The sequence below is a fragment of the Gymnodraco acuticeps genome, unplaced genomic scaffold, assembly GCF_902827175.1.
Source record: "Gymnodraco acuticeps unplaced genomic scaffold, fGymAcu1.1, whole genome shotgun sequence".
In the NCBI taxonomy this organism is placed as follows: domain Eukaryota; kingdom Metazoa; phylum Chordata; class Actinopteri; order Perciformes; family Bathydraconidae; genus Gymnodraco; species Gymnodraco acuticeps.
The window spans coordinates 965,200-988,832 of record NW_022990225.1 but is presented as its reverse complement, the minus strand read 5'-3'; the positions used below and the strand labels follow the sequence as shown (position 1 = coordinate 988,832).

General features: G+C 40.3%; 2 protein-coding genes across 8 annotated transcripts in view; one reads left to right on the top strand and one right to left on the bottom strand.

Annotated features, from left to right (window-relative positions):
• The window catches only part of LOC117547953 (sodium- and chloride-dependent GABA transporter 1-like), a 43,883-nt gene that overhangs the window by 15,858 nt on the left and 4,392 nt on the right, over positions 1–23,633 (top strand). For 6 of the 7 annotated variants that reach the window (XM_034218881.1, XM_034218875.1, XM_034218880.1 and 3 more), the window contains 11 exons: positions 307–438; positions 1,100–1,200; positions 4,963–5,072; positions 5,182–5,314; positions 6,434–6,568; positions 6,648–6,751; positions 6,837–6,961; positions 7,747–7,859; positions 8,588–8,719; positions 9,209–9,311; positions 9,602–9,702. In XM_034218881.1, coding sequence (XP_034074772.1) covers positions 307–438; positions 1,100–1,200; positions 4,963–5,072; positions 5,182–5,314; positions 6,434–6,568; positions 6,648–6,751; positions 6,837–6,961; positions 7,747–7,859; positions 8,588–8,719; positions 9,209–9,311; positions 9,602–9,702 — 1,289 coding nt within the window. Of the gene's footprint in view, positions 1–306; positions 439–1,099; positions 1,201–4,962; positions 5,073–5,181; positions 5,315–6,433; positions 6,569–6,647; positions 6,752–6,836; positions 6,962–7,746; positions 7,860–8,587; positions 8,720–9,208; positions 9,312–9,601; positions 9,703–9,894; positions 10,063–10,497; positions 11,110–23,633 lie in introns of those variants that run through there. The other variant, XM_034218876.1, reaches the window with a different exon arrangement.
• Positions 14,043–23,633, bottom strand: part of LOC117547952 (IQ motif and SEC7 domain-containing protein 3-like) — a 115,077-nt gene continuing 105,486 nt past the window's right edge. Inside the window, 5 exon segments of the mRNA XM_034218874.1 lie at positions 14,043–15,232; positions 20,116–20,159; positions 20,998–21,090; positions 22,782–22,940; positions 23,320–23,419. Of these exon segments, the coding sequence (XP_034074765.1) occupies positions 14,672–15,232; positions 20,116–20,159; positions 20,998–21,090; positions 22,782–22,940; positions 23,320–23,419 (957 nt within the window). The 3' untranslated portion in view covers positions 14,043–14,671.

Genomic DNA, 23,633 nt, shown 5'->3' with positions numbered 1-23,633 from the left:
GACATTTGTTTATGGATTTTTTGTCAAAGCACTTAAGATATTCATTGCCATCGGGATGTTAAGAGCATTCCATGGAATATAACAAAAAGTGTATCTTGAGCCGGTTTCTCAAATTACCTACCCCACCTTTAAAGAAATGTAAAATTAAACTTAATTGTTTCTAATTTAATAGCTTCCCCTTTATAATGATATTATAATAGGCATTCCAAGTTAAATCATTCTGACATGAAACCCTCAATCCTTCTTATTGCTGTCTACATTATCTTACCAAGCATGTTTTGTTTGTCTCCTTTGTGATGATTATAGGGGCCTTTCTGATCCCCTACTTTTTGACCTTGGTGTTTGCTGGGATACCTCTCTTCTTCCTGGAGACGTCTCTTGGACAGTTCACCTCAGTGGGAGGAATGGGAGTGTGGAAACTAGTCCCTATGATGAAAGGTAAGATATAAAAAAACAACTGTTATATCATTTGAATGTACGGTACACATATTTTGAGTTGCCGACATGCTTTTGAACATCCTAAATAAACTGTATGCTACCAATAATATGCACTTACCACTAAGCTTTGTTTATTAGTAGCACATATATATCGGTCACACACACAGTTCAAAATTGACCTTGAAGGACACTCTCCACCGATATTTTCACTTGACATCAAGCCCTTTCCCCGTGCAATTGCACCAGTCACAAAAAATAACAAAGACACCAAAGAGGAGCATAAACACAAAAGCTAGAAAAAAAGTTTTGTGAACAACGTTTTTCATTTAACAATATTTTGCAGTGATTTCTTGGTGGTAGCAATCATAACACTGCCTCAAAGCTCAAATAGCTCGAGTGAAGCGCATTTTATCTCCCGCCAGCACAGATCGCTATATGAAAGTGAGTGTGCTGCTGTGCAAACTAATACTCAAAGCCAAGGGCAAGTACACATTAGGAATAGGAACATAAAAATGATGACCATAATAACTCACATGCTGAGTGACTGAGGAGAGAGTTTTTTGCACCCCTTACTTATTTTGTTACATTTTTCCTTGCATGTTTTGCTGACTTCTCAAACATTGTAATGTAAAATGCTGATGTCTGCCTCCTTCTTCTTCAGGTGTTGGTATAGCTTCAGTGGTTCTGGCCTTCTGGCTCAACATCTACTATATTGTCATCATCGCCTGGGCACTCTACTACTTATTCAACTCCTTTGGTTCGGTATGTTGCATAATCATTTGGGAGTAACTAAAGTTGTGTATATTCTAAGCATTGCTAAACTGATTATAATGATTTGATAAACAGCATATTAAACTGCAAAGAAGTTATTAAAAAACATGTTTAATTTATGATTTTCCATGCAAACATGTGATAGTTCAGGCTTCTCAAATGGGACAATTTGAACAGGACAGGAAATGTAATATAGTTAGGGAATTTGTGATAATTTTTATAGACCAATGTAGTATTAATTTACATGTCAGATGACTCAATTATGAATACAATAATCAATTGCAGTCCCACAGTTTCTGTTAATTTTTCCCATTTTGTTAATTCTAAAATGTAAGTGCTGAAATTAAAACAGGGAGAGTTTTGTCTCTTCCAATTTTGCTGTTTGGGTTCACTCTCTTGGCTCTCATGAGGCCATGAAAATCTCTGATAAAGTGACAAGGCGCATTCACACTGCGGTACTTTTCCCACAAAGGTTCATGTGAACTATTTAGTTCGCATGAACTAAGTACAGATCGCGTTCACACTGGAAAAAGTCCGTGGGGGTGGATTAGGCAAATGAAGCCGCTGACGTCACTTGTTCTTCTTCTGCTTTGGGTTTACTGGCAGGCCGCAAACCACTTCACGGCGTATACTGCCGCCCAAAGTCTCCGGCCGGAAGTCCCCGGAGTTGGGGACTGGCTTCAGTAGAAGCTGCTGGGAGTCCCAGCAGCCTTCCGAGTAAATCGCCAGAACGCCGACACCTCCTCATCTCTACCGCTCCCATGTTTTATTTTGTGTTGCCATAAATTAGTCTCTCTGCGTTTCTGCGCTATGCTAATGCTAATAATGCTAATGCGAGGATAATAAAATGGCGGCTTCACAAAACTTTTTGGGAGTTTTACGGGGCGTGGTTTGCAATCCGCCCAGCCAATCAGAAATATAGCTCTTTTCTCACAAAAGAGCCGCTCGAAAGTCCCTGCTCTCTAGTAGTGATGGGAATTCCGGCTCTTCTTGGTGAGCCGGATCATTTGGCTCGGCTCACCAAGAAGAGCCGGCTCTTTCGGCTCCCAAACGGCTCTTCAGTTTACGACTTATTATACCTTTTAATTAAATCAAATGTAGCCTCATAGGCAGCGCGTGAGGCTCAGGTTTGGGAAGGCTAAATAAAAATGTTTACCTGACACTGCCCGCCTCTGGCGTGTATAGAAAAGAGATCAACTCAGTGACCAATCAGAGCACAGTGTGCGGAGTTTAAATCTATCACGTCATATTACAGGATAAATGAAATACAGTTTAAACTGCCGTATGCAGAGAAGACGCCGACGTGTCGCACTTATCATTCATATCACATCATCAATCAGATAATCGATCATATAATATCATCATATATTTCCTTATCTGAGTCAGCTTCTCGAGCCGTATCTGGCCGTGCAACACTCACAGTGTCACATAGGCTACTGTATGCAGAAGTATTATTTTAAGCAACACATTAGCTTGACGAAACACTCAACTCAAATGTAGCCTAATTAAAGTCAGATCCACTCGTGTCTATGGGGCAGTGATATCATAAAACTGTTGTACGCTTTCAAACACTCGGTAGTTTATTTATTTTGTAACCAGTTGTTCTATATTCACCTTGCAGGTGCAACTATGTGGCTTGTATCCTGGATTATATGTTTAAGTCATGGGTAGTTAAAGCTCATATTTGTCTAATATTAGTTTACTTTTCATTAATGAAGTATGAAGCTGCGCTGTCAGTACACTTGTCCCTGTTTGTGATTGGTCAAATGTAGCTAACCCCGCCCCTTTCACATGAATGCGCTCTCAGCTGGAGAAAGAAACCCTTGCTTGATTTACAGAGTTGTTAACCAGCGTTGTAGGACTGCTTAGCGATATCTCGTTTGTTAGGGTTAGTTAAGATAACTCAAACATATCCAGGGTCTGTTGAACTGGCTTCGTAGTACAGTTTACTGGTGGCTGCAGTGCATAGCAGCGCTAATGTCAAAGACACACACATTATATTTTTATTTTACCAGGATGCAGTGACAAAAATATTTGGGAAGGTTTAGCCTTCCCTAGCCTACAGTACCCGCCGCCCCTGTGTAGCCCTGTTTTGACTAATGATTTATATGTGTACACATATATCACTTAAATTATTCAATACATCCTTTGTACTGAAGTATTCAAAAGTAAAAATTACATGTTTAATATAAATGATTTGCTGTGGCCAATTGTTTTCATTGCATATACAGACCCGTGCAACTCTCTGATACCACCCAATGAATGCATTGACTTGCTTGTAGAACCATGCTACACAAAACAGATAGCAACACCTATAAAAACTATTTTAAAAAAAAGGGGCTACTGTATCGACCTATATAAAGTATATAAATATAGTTTTGTTTTCAAAATACCAAAAAGATCCTGCATTTGAGCCATGCCTCATTTAGCTCTATTTGCTCTTTCCAGCGCTGTTTTTGCAGGAGCCTGATTCTGTGAGCTGCAGCTGACCACGCCCCCCTGCAGGAGAGGGGAGCGTGCTTTGAGATCAGCTGCTGGGCTGTCAGAAGAGGTGGAGAAAAAGAGATCTCCGTCCTCCGTGTTTTATTCTTATAGAAGTAAGAAGAGAAGTAACGGGGCAGAAACCCTCCTTTTTACGCAGCGGTCCAGACATAGACATCAAACGGCGACACATATTCAGTTGCCAGTTACTTTGGCATTAGGGCAGGGATATCTATATACTTTCCAAGGTTTGTGCTACTTTTAAAGCAAGCAACGATGTTTTCAAATCTGTAATCAAAAAGCTCCTCAAAAACACTATCGAAGCAGTTCCTGCTGTTGCTACGTTAGTTCAAACAGTAACAACGGACTACTTTTCTTAGCGGATGCATGTCAATTTAAATCAATACATAAAACTATTTTTTAAATCAATAAAATCATTTTCTAAATCCATAAAAGCATTGCCATTAATATTGGGAGTCATGTCGTTACTTTGTTGAGAATGTGGCCATGTAATAAGCGGGATAATGTGCACATTGCATAATGTGCCTTCATGCCGATCTAGATCCCTCCGCAAAAATGGCTCGTTCGCGGGCGAGAGCCGGCTCCCGTCGTTCACTTAAAAGAGCCGGCTCTTTGAGCCGGCTCGTTCGCGACCGACACATCACTACTCTCTAGCAGTGACTTTCGAGGGGGTAAAAAGGTTCACATTAACTAATTTTAGTACCGGCTCTTTTTGGTGTGAACGCGATAAAAGAGTTCACATGAACTAAGTTCACATGAACCTTTGTGGGAAAAGTACCGCAGTGTGAATGCGCCTTATGGTACCTTCTTGTACAGTAGTGTCATGTCAGTGTTTAAAGCGTGTTTCTGCTGCCACCAATTGGCCAAAAAATCAATGTTGCAGGCTCAAGGTGAAGGTATTTTTGAAACTGCATGGTAGGCACAATTCAAATTCAGTTTCTACACTTCAGCAATGCGTGCAATGCTGTCATCATCTCATGTCCTGTTTATCAACACCACAATTGCACGTCTTTCTATCTACATTCTTTACTTTTGTATCGTGAGTGACCGGCTCAAAGAAGCCTGATGGAGAAAATTGACAGAGGTTTCAGAAGAAAGGATACAAAAATATATTGTTCAATGTTTTTATCTGGAGGACAAAAACCAAGTTAGGCTACTAAACTGTGGAGAGTCAAGGACACATGATAGAAGTGACTTTATCTTTTTCTGAAGAGCTATTTATCATACTCATACATTTATTTTTGTTTGCAGGAGCTGCCTTGGCAAAGTTGTGATAACCCTTGGAACACAGAAAAATGTTTTTGCAACTACAGCCTGACAGACACCACCAACCTGACCAGTGCTGTCACCGAGTTCTGGGAGTAAGATATACAGTAGGAGTGTGTGGGTGCAAGATGCCCTGTGCAAGAATATGTAGAATTATTACTGTCAACTACCTTGGCTTATCTGTGTGTATGTGTGTTCCTGCAGGCGTAACATGCACCAGTTGTCCAGTGGGCTGGAGGAGCCAGGAGAGCTGCGCTGGCCCTTAGTGGGCACCCTAGGGCTGGCCTGGATCCTGGTCTACTTCTCAATCTGGAAAGGAGTGGAGTGGACAGGAAAGGTCAGATTTTGTGCTCACATGTCCGCCTTATTCTTTATTTAACATATTCCCATGAAATGTTGTACAAAAAAACATGGTACCTACTTCGGTGATCTCCCAAATGGTCTTCTAGCACATCATAGGATTAAAACATTTAGTTTTCTCAATAACTATTGGATAGATTGCCAGTCCTTCATGTCCCCTTCGTCTATCACCATCATCAGTTAAATGTATCCACATTATGCAGAACAAATGACATTCCAATCAGAGGATGTGTTAATTAGCTCCACAGATTCGAACAACAACCTTAAATATATTAAATAAATAATAGAGACATGTATTAGTATTTATTTATTCTTCGATAGAGTGTTTCTATCTGCTGTCAACTCTGTCTTTCTCTCAACATTTTACAAATAGACATGGTTTCAAAATGTATTATTCAATACCAAACTCCTGGATGATTTAGAAGGGATAGCAAAGAGTTAGAAGAAAAAAATATATCTCAACGTTGGATGTTTTAAATGACAGCAAGTCCATGCGATGTACTGTAGGAGAGCAGAAACACATTTGCACATTCACTGCTAGTGGATAATTGGATTTTAATGTGTGGCATCTGAGAGCAGTGAGAAAAATGAATTCTCCCCGGGCCCAAATCGTGACGGACAGCACCAATTAAACATAATGATTATGCAACAGAGCTGCAGGCCAGAAACGTAAGGCTCCGGGAAAGTCTTCAAGGCAAAGAGAACGCATGGAAATATTTTACTCTTACTGAAGGACAGTTTTGCATCTCCTGTTGAGTTTTTTAATTATACAGGATTCTACACTTATTTGTATATACTGTAACTGGTACTTTGACAGTATGTTGCCCATGTGCATTTTTGTTATTGTAATTTTTAAATGTTTTATTCATGCCTCTTGATTAATATCTTTGCTATTTTTGGCTCTTCACTTTTGCTGTAACAATATAAATGTCCCCTCTTATGGACGAATACATGTGATTCTGAGATGGCTTTAATTTGAAAGCAGGTATGCTTGACTTTTTAGTCCTCATTAAAGCCACATATGGGTTTGATTTAGAATATAAATTAATGCCCTTTGAACACTTAAAAAGATAAATGTCCTCTATGATTCTCTCAGGTTGTGTACTTCTCAGCCACCTATCCCTACATCATGCTGATCATCCTGTTCTTCCGTGGGGTCACTCTGCCTGGAGCCATAGATGGGATCCGCTTCTACATCACTCCAGACTTCAATAAGCTCCTCCGCTCTGAGGTAGACAGTTTCCTCCAATCGCACAAACCTGATCAAAGACAAACAGACGTGAACCTGGAAGTGTGTGTGTTTCTGACAGGTGTGGCTGGACGCAGCAACTCAAATCTTCTTTTCTTACGGACTGGGCCTGGGCTCGCTCATCGCACTGGGGAGCTACAACCCCTACAACAACGATGTATACAAGTAGGAACACGCTTTCTTTATCCCGATTGTTCATATCAAGTAATGTTCTTTCACCTAACTGTGAAGTGTTTTTCTTTCTCTTCAGGGACTCCCTCATAGTGTGCGGTATCAACTCCTGCACCAGCATGTTCGCTGGCCTTGTCATCTTCTCCATTGTAGGCTTCATGTCCCATATCACTAAGAAACCAGTCGCTGAATTAGCAGCATCAGGTACAATGCTCTATTCTCTTCTTTGGCAATGCAAAACAAAGTCTAACAATGTTACAGTGGGATTACATTTTAGATTTAAAGGTAGTGTAGGTAAGAATGGAGAAACCAGCTCGAGTGCGCTAGAATTTGAAAGTACGCAGCCGCAAAAAATCTGCCCCTTCCTTCAGACTTCCTTACAGAGCCCCTCCTCCAACACACACGAACACGCACATGACCAATGAGGGCACGAGATAAGTTTGTGCACAGATGGAAGGCTGACAGGCAGGTAGGCCATCCAGTTACTTTAGCCGGGCCGGCTCAGATGATTGGTCGTGCTTTTTACAGCGCCACGGCTTCCACGGATGAAATATTTGTATATTAATTGTCAAAGCATTTCATTTATTCATTGCTATCGGGATGTTAAGAGCATTCCATGGAATATAACAAAAAGTGTTTCTGAAGTGAATTACCTACCCCACCTTTAAGCTATGGTAAACTAATAGAACCAATATCCTTCTTTATAAACAGTGAATAAATTGTCTTTTAAACTTCAGACATGTTATGTCAAAATACAAATACAAAATAACCTCACTGCACATTTGAGTGAATATACTGGATTTGGGGTTAAAAGGTTAGGTTTAGGGTTAGTAAAATATACTTAAAAAGGTGCTTGTGTCCTGTTTCTCAGGTTTTTTGACATGTATACATCGATTCTAATGCATTTTAGTAGGTTACAGTGTAATGTCAGTAATATGTAAGATTAAGCATTTGTAAAGTATTTGTTTTGTCTTGTTTGTGACATTTAGGTCCAGGTCTGGCCTTTTTAGCGTATCCTCAGGCCGTCACCCAGCTGCCCATGTCTTCTCTTTGGGCCATCCTCTTCTTCTCCATGCTCATGATGCTGGGCCTGGACAGTCAGGTACAAAGAGCACACACTTCACCTGCTGCTACAGATAGGATTATATATTTATAAGACTTTTGTTCTTAATCGACCCTGTAGCCATGCTTTACTCTTAAATACCATCAAAAGCTATTAGATCAAAGTTTACCATACATAATTAAAGGTCACCTATTGTGCAAAATCCACTTTTTCATGTCTTGTATACATAAACATGTGTCCCCTCTGCATTAAGAGATTCAGAAAGTTTCAGGAAAAAAGATTAGCTCTATTTTTGTCCTGATCTATTTATATATAAACCTGTCTGAAAATGAGCTGATCCGATTTTGGCCACTTTATGATGTCATAACGTTTTTTTGGCTTGTGTAACCATTAGCCAATCACCAACCAAGGTAACCCCCCCCCCTTATCACCTGAATCTCCTCCTAGAGCACCATTGAGTTCTTTGTAACCAAATCTCTCTCAGAGGGGCGTGGGGAGGGGCTCCTTGTTTTCATCTAAAGTAACAGACAGAGAATCAGCACTTTTGAAAGAGGGCTGAAACACTTCAGAGACATGTTTTGTATATATCTGAGACCTATAATATATTGATGAAAAAAAGTATAATAGGGGACCTTTAAAAGTGTCTGGTGCTCTCGATGACTGTCAAAGACGTCCATCATGAGTTTAACAATGCTAAATAAGAGTGGTTTTTAATAACAAACGGCAGTACTTTCTGACACATATCTCTTTATGATGTCATGTATCAGTTCTGCACAGTGGAAGGCTTCATCACATCTCTGATGGATGAGTATCCCATGCTGCTGAGGAAGAGGAAGAAGCTCTTCATCCTCTGTGTCTGCCTCGTCTCCTTCATCATCGGCTTCTCCAACATAACACAGGTACAGTTAGAAGACTTGGAGGATGAAACAGTTGTGTACATCTCGATAGATTAGCTTATACTTTGTGCTGCAGAATGTGTGTGAGTATTATGAAAAGGTGGATGTTTCAAAGCACATACAGAAAAGAGACCTCTGCTGCATTATGACAAAGATTGCACACATTTCTGTGGTGTGCATAAGGCATATTTTAATCAATGCATTTTTATTTTTTATTTTTATATACTTTATTAATCCTCGTGGGGAAATTGTTTCTCTGCATTTGACCCATCCTAGTAATGGGAGCTGTGTGCTGCCATTTTGAACGGCGCCCAGGGAGTAGTGTAGGGAACGGTGCCTTGCTCAGAGACACCTCGGTATCACTTGGTCTTGCCGGGACTTGAACTGGTGACCTTCCAGTGGCCAAGCCAAGTCCCTATCGACTTGGCCACCACCGTGTATTAATCCTCAGCCTCTGATATGTGTGTCTCTGTGTGTGTTCAAACCTCCCAGGGTGGTCTGTACGTGTTCAAGCTGTTTGATTACTACTCTGCCAGTGGGATGTGTCTCCTCTACCTCGTCTTCTTTGAAACTGTTTCCATTTCCTGGATCTACGGTAGGAAATCTATTTCATGCAGTCTACTCTTGAACCCAACAAACCACATCTAAAATAAAATGAGAAAAAGCGAATTAATGAATAAAACATGTCGATTTCCAATAGGCCTAAACACTGTAGCCGTGCAACAGGAAATTACAGGGAGTCTATCTGCTGCAACTTTTCTGATAAGGCTCTACGTCCAATCAGCCTTCCCGATCTTTCACCCAATATAGCTTTGTTCTCGTGCTAATTATCTCCACATTAACACACTCACTTCCTTTTTTTGTCTTTCTCTCTTTATTCCACAGGAGCTGAAAGGTTTTACAAGGACATTGAGAGCATGATCGGCTATAGGCCATGTGGCTGGTGGATGCTCTGTTGGAAGTACTTCACTCCGCTGATATGCCTGGTAGGCGGGAATGATTATTGATTAAATGTCCATCATTTGCTTTTTTCAAACTGGCATCTTCTCCCTTATGGAGGGAATTAATCATATCGATACATTGGTTTCCTCTGGGAATCCTAGATGTCTTCAACACTATAGTGCATTCTGTAATTGGCCCAGATTATATGGACTAAATAACAAAATTGCATATTTTAGGGGGTGTTTACCTTCAGTGCCATTGAAATGACCCCTCTGACCTTGGGGAAGTATGTGTACCCGATGTGGGGCCAGTTGATTGGCTGGTTCATGGCTTTGTCTTCCATGATTCTGATCCCGGGCTATCTCATCTACATGTTCTCTGTCACCAAGGGCAGCATCAAACAGGTACAAACCTCTACACATGTCTCTGTTTCCAATGTCTAGGTAGGATACTAACAGGTGGAACTAGTGGAAATGGGGGGGAAAAAATGTGTCGAGAGATATGGTTCAGGAAGCAGGGGGGGATTTAGTATGCAGTAAGAAGCATAACAAAATTGGTTTGGCTAAAGGACAAAAATCATTATTCTGTTTTTAACTAGTAAGGTATGTTATTGTAAGGTGAGTTAATATTCTGTTAGCGTTTGCATGCAGCTAAACCATATTTTCATTGGCCATTTGTAAAAATCTGATTCTATTTAACATTTAGTTCCCTTTGCTTTTCCTTGAATTAAACACATGTACATTCACACTATTTCATTGTTAATTTTGATCTATTTATTACTCCCCTGTCTCCCCCGTTTCTTTAATGCTAATGTGATGTTGCTGTCTTTACTTGACCAGCGTTGGCGAAAGATGATAACACCGCGGGATGATGAGAAGCCATCGGGGCATGAAGAATTCACACACACAGGGAGCGTGGGCGAAGCTCGTGTCTAGCCAGGATCGTTCAGGTTGAAATAATTCCCATCTGCCAGGACTTACTATAGTCAACATTGAATTTGACAATTGAACAGATGGAGTCTTGTACAACAATTTACAATCATTATTTTCTCCATCATACATATTATGGAAAACTGGAAAATGATGAGACACTTTTTTAAATAAATGTAGAATATAGAATATTTCCTGTTGCAATAAAAGAGTAAACTCTGATTGAATGTTATAGATCAGAATTGGACCTGTGTACATATATCACAAATATACCATTCATGTGACTGTATATCTTTCTCCTATACTTGTATATTTTCTCTTCCATTCAACAAAACCACTGTCTTGGTCTAAAAGCTTACCACACATGTCTTGAATGTGTTGTACAGAAAAATAACACAAATCTGGTAAAACTTGATTCTAGGTGTAAAACTGTAATGCATCAAAAATGGTTTGCTTGTGGTAGCTTAAAGAACCATCCAGCCACTGTGATATTTTTTCCGGCAATAAAATATGTGGATCATCCATTTGTTTTTTTTGTCAGACCTACAAAAGACTCAGAACAAAGAGAAACACATTTGTAACTATAATAACCTCAAAGCCCCACACTCAAATTAGGATCATTAATTTGCAGAAAAAGAGACAAAATCTAGCAGTTGATTTGAAACCGTTTATACAGCAGAGTTTGCTTATAATGTTCTTTAGGTTTATTATAACGAAGTGAACATGATTATAACTGCTTTAATCAAGGAAGAGGCTATGTATATGAAGGAGGATATGGCACATGTTGATTCCTCTTTCTTGTTTTACTGTTTTTTTGTTGCTGATACGAGTCTTGGTTACACCCTTTCAAAATAAAACATATTTCCATAGCAAGTCTTAACAAATTGGCCAATGGTGGCTTTTCATTTTTTTTTTAATTCAAACTACAAAATCAAAAGAACCAAAACAAACCACTGTAGTGAATAGACTTAAATCATCTTTAATAGCATGTTGATATATTGCAAACAGACAGGTAGAGAAGGAGGGAGGTGATGGTTCATATCTGTTACACTCAGTTTCCACCTGTTCTTACCTTAAATATGTCATTTGTATTTGAACTATATGAGCAAACACAGTGTTGAAGAGCCAGACCAAGTCGATATGGCTTTTATGAAGCGGTGCACTGGTATGGCAGAGCCCTTTTTTTATTTCTTTAAGAAAGTTAGCCACTACTGCGCTTCAATATGCTGCACTCCCAAAATGCTACATTGGTTTCCTTTCAAACATAAACTCATCATTTTCACTTTATTTCACACAAAGGATGTATTTTTCTCCACAAAAAGCTTCAACACATTACCAAGTTTGCAACTAAAGAATTGTGACAGACAGACACACACAAATGGCCATTGTTAGGCCTTACATTTGCTGTTGTAAATCCATTTTCTGTTCGATTGTTTTTTTTGGCTAGCCCAGAAACTAAAAGATCTGTCATCCTCATTTCCCACTGGTATGCTCACAGCAGATTCAGTCATGCACAAAATGATCTAAACCTTTGGGAATCAAAGTTCAATAGGCCTGATGGCATGCATGAGAAAACGATATCACATTTATATCTGAATTTCGATCTAAACAAATGAGCAATCGTACAATCATCATACATCCCTCTAAAATCCATAATGTCAGAACTGTTGCAACTGATTTGTATTACGTAACCTTCATACGTTTATTCATAGCCAGTAAAAAATATTAAAACTGTCATAACAGCTCTTTATTCATTAATGAAAGCGTTAATTCATCTTATTGTGCCGTGAAACGAAAGCATGAAGTTGGATTTGTTGACAGGAAAGTTAGGATGCTACTGTGAGGTCAAACACTCATTATCTCTGCCTTTTTTTCCTGCAACCTCTGTCTTTCCATGGAGGGAATGTTGAGCGCAAAAGGACAAAAAAGACGAGATAGAGACTTCCCTGCAGTGGCTCTTTGAGAATAAACCAACAAACCAGACAGGCGCGGGTCAGATGGGGGCTGAGTTAATCGAATGTTATTCACGCAGTACCTGGTGGGGCCATTGTTTAAAAGATGGATGTTGACCTATTTCCGAATGAGGGACGTGTGACAGGGTAATAGCATTTTGACGAGGCTAAAGGCAGCTTGTTGTCCTTTCCGACACTGCTCCAATGTGATATTTACAATCTAGGCTGGGGTGAAATAGAAAGAGATCAGATAATGCATTCTTTTCATCCTATTCTTAATTAAAGCAGGCTTGCAAACAGCACAAACAATACCATTAATGCCACCATTTGCAATATAAGCTGTGTGTGTGTGCCTCTTTAGTTATTTTTTTCTAAATGTCAGACTAAAAGGTTAGGAGGGAAAAGAGAGGATCTGAAACCAAACCTGCGAGATGTACGGACATAAAGAGACAGTGTCTGGATGTTTTGTGGGGAAAACACACAAAGGTTGAATATGCTTTTTACGCAAACCATAATAGAACACAGATCTTGACAGTTAACAGTTGCAGAAGCAGTCTTCATGGAAATTCATGGCGATGTCCTTGAAGAAGCGATGGAGCGTTTCACAACAGATGACAGCACAGTGTACAACATTTATTACATGTGAATGCTGTATCGAGTTCTAGAAAAATCCGAGAGCAGTTTCAGCAGCTGAAACAATTTCAGCGTATGAAAAAACCCCGCCATCAGCAGAAAACATGTGGCATTACTCCTGGGAAGCGTTAGCGATATTACACATGGAGAGTGAAAGACAAACAACAGGAGAATCCCGGGCCGACTTTTTGGTTTTGGCAGCATCCTTATGATGTGATTGGTCGCCTTTGTTTCCTGTCATACTTCACTGTAGGATGATCTATGGAGAGTGACAATTGAGTGAGAGTGTTTTCTCATGATAGAGAGCCACAACACAACAGAGGAGCGGAGGAAAAACGCAGCTTATCGCAGGATATCCTTTCTTCTTCAGTTTTTTTTTATCCAGGGGAGCAGAGAAGAAGAGAGAAGACTCTCAATCACCAAAATAAAACAGCACTAACCGGAGATAGTGTTTTCTTTTGAATGGAATATCAGTTTTATTTTATTTTTTTGTGGTCCTTGAGGGAGAAGCATGAAAGGGCTGTTTTAAAGTAAAGGATAGAGTTTTTATTTGTATTTTCTTCTAGCCCTAGCGTTTAATCAAGTGTAAAGAAGTCAGTGTAAGGTGGAGGCTATGTATTTTGGCACAGGTTTTCAGTAACGGCCCGTCCACACTACAGCTTCAAAAAAAGCTTGGAGCTGGGCGTGTGGGAAGCTCGACCAACAACTAATCACATGAATCTCCCGCCCCTGACACACAAGCAGCGGTTTGATTGGCTAGAGCTTGTACTGGCATATGAATTGATTGGCTGAGGCTTCCACCGAAAGCTTCAGAAGCTTCGAAAGTTGAACATTGCTCAACTTTTGCAGCCTGAAACCATGCCTGAAACGCCAGGAAAGCTCCGCTCTGCTTCCCACAATGCAGTTCGGCGAAAAGTGACGTCACCCCATTCAAAGTGAATGGGCAGACGCGTTGGAAACCGTTTTTGAAGCTGTCGAAGCTGTAGTGTGGACGGGCCGTAAGTGTTCACTATGCACGCAGGCGCACATAAAGCACAATAGGCATGAGGGGGGGGGGGGGGGGGGGGGTGAAGAGAGCGGACAGAAGCAGAGGGTCCTTGGAAGGTGTCGATCCATCACTGTCCATTTCTGTTGTTGTTGAGGATGCAACGAGAAGACATCCATCCAGAAACTGAATATCTGTGTTTTCCTAGCAAGAGTTAAAACTGACAAAAAGTTTTAGAAATGTGTTAAAACTACATAATATTTCAAAATACATGTGGAATCAAGTAAAACTGTATATATGCACTTTATTTCTCCGTTTCTCTTTTGAAACTTTTTCTTTTAGTTTATTTTCTTTCCTTAAATATATGCATATAAGTGAGATTTCATTTTTTTTTTATAGCTCTTTCATCTGTATATATATATGTACATTATGTACTCTTTAAATAGGTAGATAAGGGGTGGGGTTAGGGTGTGTGAACGTGGGTGTTTTAGGGAAAGACTACTAATTTATTTATTTACACCATGCTCCGTGAGCCACTTGGGGTCCGGTGTAGACTGAGGCGAGGGTCTGGGGGTATGTACTGGTGTGGGTGGTTGTAAGGCGGAGGTGGGGGGGGCAGCGGGGGCTGGTGGCCGTCGTTGCCGTGAGAGCTGTCCGGCGAGCGCACCGGGGTGGACATGGCCGAGTGGCTGAGCTGGTGGTGGCTGTGGTGGTGGTGGTGCTGGTAGTGGTGGTGGGTGGGGGTCTGGCTGAGGAAGGCCTCCATGTGTCCGTGGCCGCTGTTGTCCAGCATGAAGACCTTGACGATCTGCTGACACTGGATCAGTGTTTCGGGTCTCAGATCAGACATGCTGACGGCCGCCTGGTGGTGCTGCTGGAGGTGGAGGTGGTGGGTGGGGGTGCTTGTTGCTGACTGCAGCTGCGGGTGCTGAGGGGGAGGCACCGGCCCGTAGGTTAGCCCCTGGGGCCCCTGCTGGAAGAGCAGCTCCCCCCGATGGTTAAGAAGGGCCACGCTCTCGGGACTCGGAGCCGTGCTGCTGAGCTGGTACGTCTGAAGCCTGTTGTGAATTGACACCTAGTTTAGAAAACAGCCAAGAGAACAGCATCAAATGTTATAAAACTGGTTCCTCCTCTACAATCCGTCAAGCCCTCTTTTCTTTTTTTGGGGGGGTGATGAACGCACAGCACACACACACACAAGGCATGCGTGGGGGCGTAGGTGTTGAGGGTTCGGTGGAGGTGTTAAAATCATTGTGACTACTGCACACTCCCCCCCCTCCCCCCTCCACCCCCACAGGTACTGGGAACAGTGTAGCTTAGATGCTGGGAGCAGCAGTGTGTGACCGGGGTCAGGGGGAGGACAGTGGTGGGGAACGGGGTGCGATTCCACTAAAAAAAGGGGCCTGATGGTTCCAAAGGGGACACTGAGGGCCCCCGTGTCTCCTTTCAAAACCACTGTTTGGCGCTATGGTGACAGCGGACACGAGGAGACTTGTGGGGTTGGGGAGACCAGAACAAAGACGGAGGTCGTACGGAGAAGAGGGAGAGGTGTAAGGAGAGGAGGTGAGCAGACCGACAAACACAGACGTCACAGGCAACACTCATCAGAATGCAAACCTCTGTATGTCACATTTATTTCAACTCTATTCAAACTGTTCTAACCTCAAAGTCTGCTTCTGCTATCTGTCTCCCTTTCTTGTACCCTGCCTTGGAGGCTTTTCATGTGGCCTATTTTAGGAGATAGGTCACATTTCCAAGCAACCTTATACTACAATTCTTCAAAAGTATATGCCGAAGCCCAAAAGTATTTTGAGGAACAAGAACCATTTGAAATGCATAGCCTACTGTGTGTGGTGGAACAAAATGTGGAATGTGTTTGCGGCCAAAGCACGTCGAGGACACTACCTTTATATTTTTCGCAAGTAAATAGATAGGGTGCATAGTGTTTGTCACCTTAAATAGAGTAGTCCAATTACCAGTTCGAACACAACAACCTGTTTCTATTTTTATTTAAAACCCTGCCTTTTGGGGGATTTTGTGAGATCAGTCTACAAATATAAACATTCACAAAGGCGGCCATTTATAGAACCTCATTCTCACATTGTCAAGCCACTTAGAAATATACCTTATCGTTGTATTGATTTCTCTTCTTCGTTTCTCATTTTAATGTCCTTTTGAAAACCCACTACAGACTTATGTCAATAAATATATATATTTTTCTATTATAGTTTTCTTCTAGCCAACTTATTATTAGCTACGTAAGAGTCTCTAGCTTACTATGTAGAACATTTAAAATACTTGGCTTGATATCTGGAAAAAATATGTTTCCTTCAAAACATATTCAAGAATGCAGTGTAGTTGTATGAGACAGGATACTGTAATAATGTGCCTTTTGACTCAAGACTTGACTTAGCCGTTCGAAGATTTGAGACTTAAACTAGGGGATTTTGAAAAATCAGAACAATTCTTTGATATTTGGAGTGTTTTTTTTTTTTTAAATGCAGGACATCAACATATCCAGCCAAAACTAACAACAAGGTACAATACAATTGATGTATAGGTAGTTGGTCAAATGCATCATGCGCAATAATTAGCCATGTGCTTCTGAAAATGTTGTCTTTCTCAATCTACACCCTTGAAAGTCATGGTAATCGGCTGTCCGCACTACCACTAACCTGGTGGAGCACGTTTTTGATTAAAAGCTAAACCAAACACAAATAAAGCCATCCTCCTCCCATAGAGACAGACAAACAGAGCATGATGCAGTAGTTGTCCTTTTAAACTCTGCCAGCCCCCCCCCCCAACACTCCCAGCTGCAGCCAATCAGATAACGAGCCTGCCACATGTGACCTTTTCAGAGCAGAACAATGTCAGCTGGATGAGGCATAGTCCAAAGCATGCATGGGATTTGTTCCCAAAATGACTTTAATGCACATGAATTAAATAGTATCACACTTACATTATGTGGTGTTGATACATTGTTCTACTTGATCTTGACTCAACACAATTTTAGACTTTAGATTTAGACTTGAGATTGAACTTAAATCATCCCTTTTTCGATGTTGGTGTTAAAAATGATGTTCAACAAAATTACAGTAACCTTTAGAAGGGAAGTATATTATCTCTGATTGCATTTTAGTTTTTTGGATGCAAAAAATACACTTCTAATTATACTGGTTGAAACCAAAAGTGAACTTATTATTAACTTATTTCTGTTACTAAAACAGAATTGATTCCATGAATGTTCTTGAAGTTTTGTTTTAAAACGTAGAAAAAGTAGTTTGTATTTTTGTTGTGTTCTGTTTCAATTTACAACTTTAACCCAAACCCTAACCCTAACCACGTGTTTAGAACTGGGACTTTGATCCGGTAGAAAATACATTAGCCACAAACGTAATTGAGAATGCAGTTTAGTAGTCGGGAACAAAATGTTTTAAGAGAAAGGGTTCTCTGTAGACATACATGTTTCATTATTTTGTAAATCAGTCAGCCAGCCTTTTTTTGAATAACAAAATAGTAGGAGTAGTTTTAAGAAGTATACCTATAAGCTTGGCTACAGCTAGCTCCGCTTTGAACTACCAGCACTTCTGCAGTAATAGAAATACAAATATTTAACTCTTATTAGTCTATACGAAAACACAATGTTATGTTACGTGCTGAATTTATTTTTTAGATTACATATTCTTAATTTCAGACTGAAAATATTCTTTCAATTGTGATTAAAGTGAAGGACATCGTATAGCCAGCATTGAAATTCCTTTGGTCATCTGGGGAAAAACAATCTTTATACTCAGAAATCAAACTATTGAAAGGCACCAGAAAGTCAGCTAAGTCCTTATATCTAAAGTGCTTAAAGGCTCATTGACGCTGTTCTCACAAGTATGTGCCAAGTCGTCAAGAAGAAATAGTGGTTGGCAGATTGAATAGGAGCAAATGATAATGAGGTTCTTTCACAAGAGTTATATCAGCTCTTGTAAGAAAATGGGAGCAGCTTTTCTTACCTCAGATAACCAACATTAAAAGTCTATTATATAGCATGGTGAACTACCGTTGACCTTATTCAAACAGTCGCCATTTTGGTGAGAAACTACATCATGATTGACACGTTCACATTAGGTTAAACGTTTTTAATTGATTTTCTAAATGAACCAAGTCGTTTTTTGCATTATGGTTTTGTCCTTATTTAAGGGTTCTTGATGGGTTTAATAAAACGTAGTTAAAGTGAGAGAGGGACAAATAAAAAGGCTACAATTAAATGCTTTCGAGGTATACAAATTGCATTGCCAATGAAAATGATTGTACCCTGAAAAAACTGAAACTTTGACTTTGAAAATGTATAATGTTGACAGATTACATATAACTGTATTAGGTTATGAAAGCAATAATATTAAGTTGAATCTAATATTTAATACTTAATATGATTGCTTCCAACTAACCTAATACAGTTATGTGTAATCTGTTGACATAATACATTTAATTAAAGTCAACGTTTCAGTTTTTTCAGTGTAGGGAATGAAACTCTTCCCCTTTTAAAGTGACTTCCAGTACAAACCACGCCCACTTCCGTCTCCTATCCGAACAAGGAGAGGAATAATAGTGTTGGTTAAACACATTCAGATAAGGATATTGATGTTTCTGAAGATCCCGATTTGGCCACTTATATCTATGGGGCCGGTTTAAGCAGTATCCTCTGTGTGACCCTCCTGCTTTCTAAGATAAATGTGTTTGGACAGCTAACGGCTCCCAGTCACTGACATTTACTGCAGACTGCATGGTTGAGGGGAAGACGGCTGGAGAAGGTAGCTCAGACAACCATGAAGACTTCTGAACGTTTTTTAAATGTCTCTTGCGCAGCTAAGTGCATGTTTGCTCTGTTTTTATTGTCACTCTACAGAAAAGAAAGAGCTATGAAGCATTTAGGTGTGATGTATATTTATTTACTTACTTTTAACCAGCACCTGAGTAAAGATTAACACCCTAACATACCAGTGAGAATTAAACAGCCACAGTTGTCAAATTGACCGGGTGTATTTATCTTTTCGCTCCAGCCCTCTAATAGAAAAGCAGAGGAAAAGGTCATCTGATGCCACTAGGATGGAAATTGCAAAGCCCCATGGGTACTGTAGTTGCTTGCACAAAAAGTTCGCATGAGATGTTTTCACTGAGATCTCACAGAGGGGTGAGGAGGTGACGTTTCCGGGTCAAAGGAGCGCTAAATCTTTCCGCCTGCATGTTACTGTGTTAATTAATGCCTCAGTGCTGCATTTGGCTGCACACACACACACACACACACACACACACACACACACACACACACACACACACACACACACACACACACACACACACACACACACACACACACACACACACACACACACACACACACACACACACACACACACACACAGTTTTTTTTCAGTAATGGCTGCTTTCTCTTTTTTTCTTTAAATGCCCTAAAGGAGTCACAATTTATTTCTAAGCTTTTGAAACTAATTACAAGCAATACTTTTTAGGCTTAAAGATAATATTTAAGCTGCTGAGTGTGATGCATTTTAGTGGGTAGAACCTGACTGTGAGACTTTTATTAGATCCCCCCAAACCAACCATCTTTCATTTCTGTACGTCAAGGAAGTACTTTTATCTAACATTCGGTCGGGTTACCTCCCATGCCCGCAGCTTTACCCTGCATCACTCATTCTCTCAGCCTCTCTTCACCACTAAGGACAGAGGGTGTCGTATTGTCATACTGATATTCTGTACAAACTGTGAAGTCCACTAAGACAAATGTAACATTTGTGATATTGGGCTATATAAATAAACATTGATTGATTGATGCCTCTAGCCCTATAGAGAGATGACTACTCCTGGGGTTTCATCCTATCTCATCCTGCCTTGGCAATGACCCTCTGCACTGACTTACCTTCAGTGACATGGGACACATCACTAAGCACTTACCTCTACTGCATTGTGTCCACTTCGGTCATCCATCTCCTGGTTTCCTGGACAGAGGGGAAAGATGGAGGGAAAAGAGACGAAAGTGGCACCGAAATGTCTGTGTTAAACTGTCATTTATTTTGACTGAGTCCTAAGATGTTTTCAAGAGCACGAAAACAGGACCCTTTATTATCACTCCACCTCAAATGTAAGGTATAAAACAGGGGTTCTAAACATACACCCTCCAATCCAGCCAGCTGACTTTGAAAAGTGTAAAAATGACAAAGAAATTAACTTAATTTTTAACATAACATAAGTATTTTGTTAATAAATGCACAACGCAGGATAACTTAACCTTGGTGGTCAGGATTACTACATAGATGTGTAAATGAATGTAAAATTATTTCTAGATCTTGACAAGTTGTTATGATCATAAAGTACATTTATATATTGTTCAGGTCCAGACACCGGTTATGCCTTGGCCTTTTTACTGTGTGTAAAAGATCAACTGAGGCATTCAATTGTTGAAATTGCACTTGTTTTTTTTAAAGAAATGTCAGGCTGCTCATAATCAAGTGTAAAAATATAGTTAATTAAATGTGAACATTTTCCGAATTAACTTTTTTTAACTAAACCAAAAGGAACCATTTGGAGTATTTATTGGTTATTATGCTAGGATTTTCCTGGTCTGGCCCACTTGAGATCAAATGTGACTGTATGTTGCACCTGAACTGAAATGAGTTTGACAGCCCTGGTATAAAATATATTTTTCCAATGAATGAATTCATGAAAACAGCGGTGGTTAAACTTTGTTGCAACATTGGGAAAATGAATGCAATTGAGGGCGAGGTCTCCGCAGTGTGTTATGGAATTAAAAAGGTGCACACACACTCACTTACACACCTGATGGGGAGCCCTGTTTGCCACGCAGTTCTAGCTGGGTGCCATTGTTCTTCACTGAGTGTGCCTTGGCCCCCTGCTGCTTCTCCAGCTCCCCTGCAGAGAACACAACACAAACATGATGATCACATAATCACTATGGCAGAAAGAGGAGCTATACAGACAGACAGGTAGAAGGTGTAGGCGTCAGAATATTAACCGACATAGCTCTACTTTATTTCAAATGCCGAACACACGCTCTCATTGCCTTCCCCTCCCACTCTCGCCTCTAATCTCCAAACGCAATCTTTCTAATTACACTTCACACTTGATGGTAATTGCATGTCATTTCCAATCATGATGACTAAATGTTGTTTTGTCTCTGACACCTCCATGAATTCAAATGTTTTACTGCAAAACTGCCAGGAGCCACATTTAGAGTGCCACACACAATGTCCTTCATTTCGTTGTGGTGCAAGTGTGGCAAAAATGTGACAAACTAAACAGGGAGTGACCTGTTTGGTCGTTTATTAAAGCTTCATGTAACAGAGGGTTCAATGAAGCTTTAATGTATTTTGTCACGAATTATAGGGGAAATTGATCAAAGTTTGTTAAATGGTGCAGGACTTTTATTGATATTTGTAACGTACCTATAATTATCACATTTCATAAGTTTGTCCCCCTAATTTGACATAGAATGGCCTTTTTTGTTGTTGTTTAGAGTAGATGTAGGGCTGACTTAAAATAATCATAAACAGATGTTGATAATTATGAAGATCCAGATAGAGGGAAAATGCACCTTGTATTAATAATAATAAGAAACCGTTTCCTTCCTGTCTCACAAAGGGAAGCCCAAACATCCACAGGCATGTTTGCTAATGTGCCGACAATTCAAAACCCTTAGAGGACGACAGAACTGCCAGAAATCCTTCTTGTTTAAAACGTTTTTTATATTATTTCTTGAGGAAAATGTTGTGCTGTTTTGGTTTTTATATATCTTTTAACAAATAGTTCTCAACTTGACTTCTTATTTGTGTGCGTTAGTTTGTGTTTGTGCACAGTAGCTGTCTCTCCTCGCTCCACTGTACTGGAAGAAATAACTTCTGTCTGTCACCATCTGCCCCCCCCCCCCCGTATGTTGCTGGCCCTTCCTCTCTCTGAAGGGGAATGCAGTTGCGTCATGTCCCAGCAGGGATGCTCTCTTTGAGGCCCACTGGCAGGAGCCGGGCTCTGAATACTCTGCTTTTTCATGTGGGTCTAAGTACGTGCATGTCGTATTGTCTGGAGAATTTCATATGTGCAAACAACTGAGATGCCTGGCAGCTTCCAGGAACACTGGCCTCCGTTCACCTCCAGTGTACTGCCTGCTGCCGTCTGTTAGAGCTGCAGTGCACCAAAGGAAACTAAATGCAAAAGTCAGCCTGCAACTGCACGCTAACAAATAATACAAAACAAAGGAATGGCTTCTGACCCATGTGTACTATAGACTACATTTAACATTTCCCACACAGAGTGTAATCATTCACTGTAGTCAGCCATTTTCCAAGATGTGAGATTATTATTTGGTCAAAAGATGATGCTGGGTGCATTGTTCATTGCCAAAGAGGAACCAAATACTTGGTAGACACAAGCTTGCACAAGTATAATGAACATGCATGCAGCAACAAGACTCATACAGAGAATTAGGATCAATCCAAGAATGATATGAACCTTCTTTATGTCACATGTACCCATCACGTTCTCTCTGTGTTTGGCAGCCTCCAGTCTTAATGGTATCATAAAGTGGAAAACCATTTAAAGACACTTACACTCGATGCGTATCTGCTCCATCTCCGACACCTCCGCGATTGATTCCTTCAGATCTTCTATGAACTTAAGCAGCTCCTCTGCACTTTGGGCACAGAAGTTAAGGACCTGCTTCTTGTCCGAGCCAAAAGGTGAGAGGATGGTGATGCCATGAGGGTAGTCTGGCAGCGATGTGGGATCGTTGAGAAAAGAATAAGAAGAGACATTTCAAGAATTGTCTACAAGATATTAGCTAGTTTTTCTTTTTAAAACATTTACATCTAGGGAAATGTTTTAAAAAGTAATTGTATTCTTCTTTTGGAGATAGTGCAAAGGCAATATTAATGTGACACATTTCTATAGGACCGACCAGTTCTATAATAATGCATTTATATTATCATGAATATAAAATAAAGGGATAATATCCCTTTTGAAATATGGTCATAACTCCTTTATCCCTTGCTCACTTCACGATACCTTTCCTGTGACCCCCAGCATTGGGTCTTATAGGTTTTATGTTTTTCATGGGCAGCTGTCTGCAGGCAAGACTTTGTGACTTACATTCATTCTCAAACAGATGAAACTGCATGCCAAGCAGGCCCATTGCTTTGCAGAAGGTGTAGGCTGCAGAACTCTTCTTCTTTGGACAAAGCTTCAAGATCTGCACATAATCAGAAAGTAATAATAACGGTGAGAGACAGGAGAGCAGCTCAAAAAACAAATGTCTTTTTGATTATCATTGAGATTTCCATATAAGAAAAATAGCTCTGATAGAAACACTCCGTTTGATCATTTAAAATATATTGAAAGAACAGAAAGTCAATATTAATGTTCACTACCAGTTTCTGATTGTGCTCTGTGAAAAACAACACATT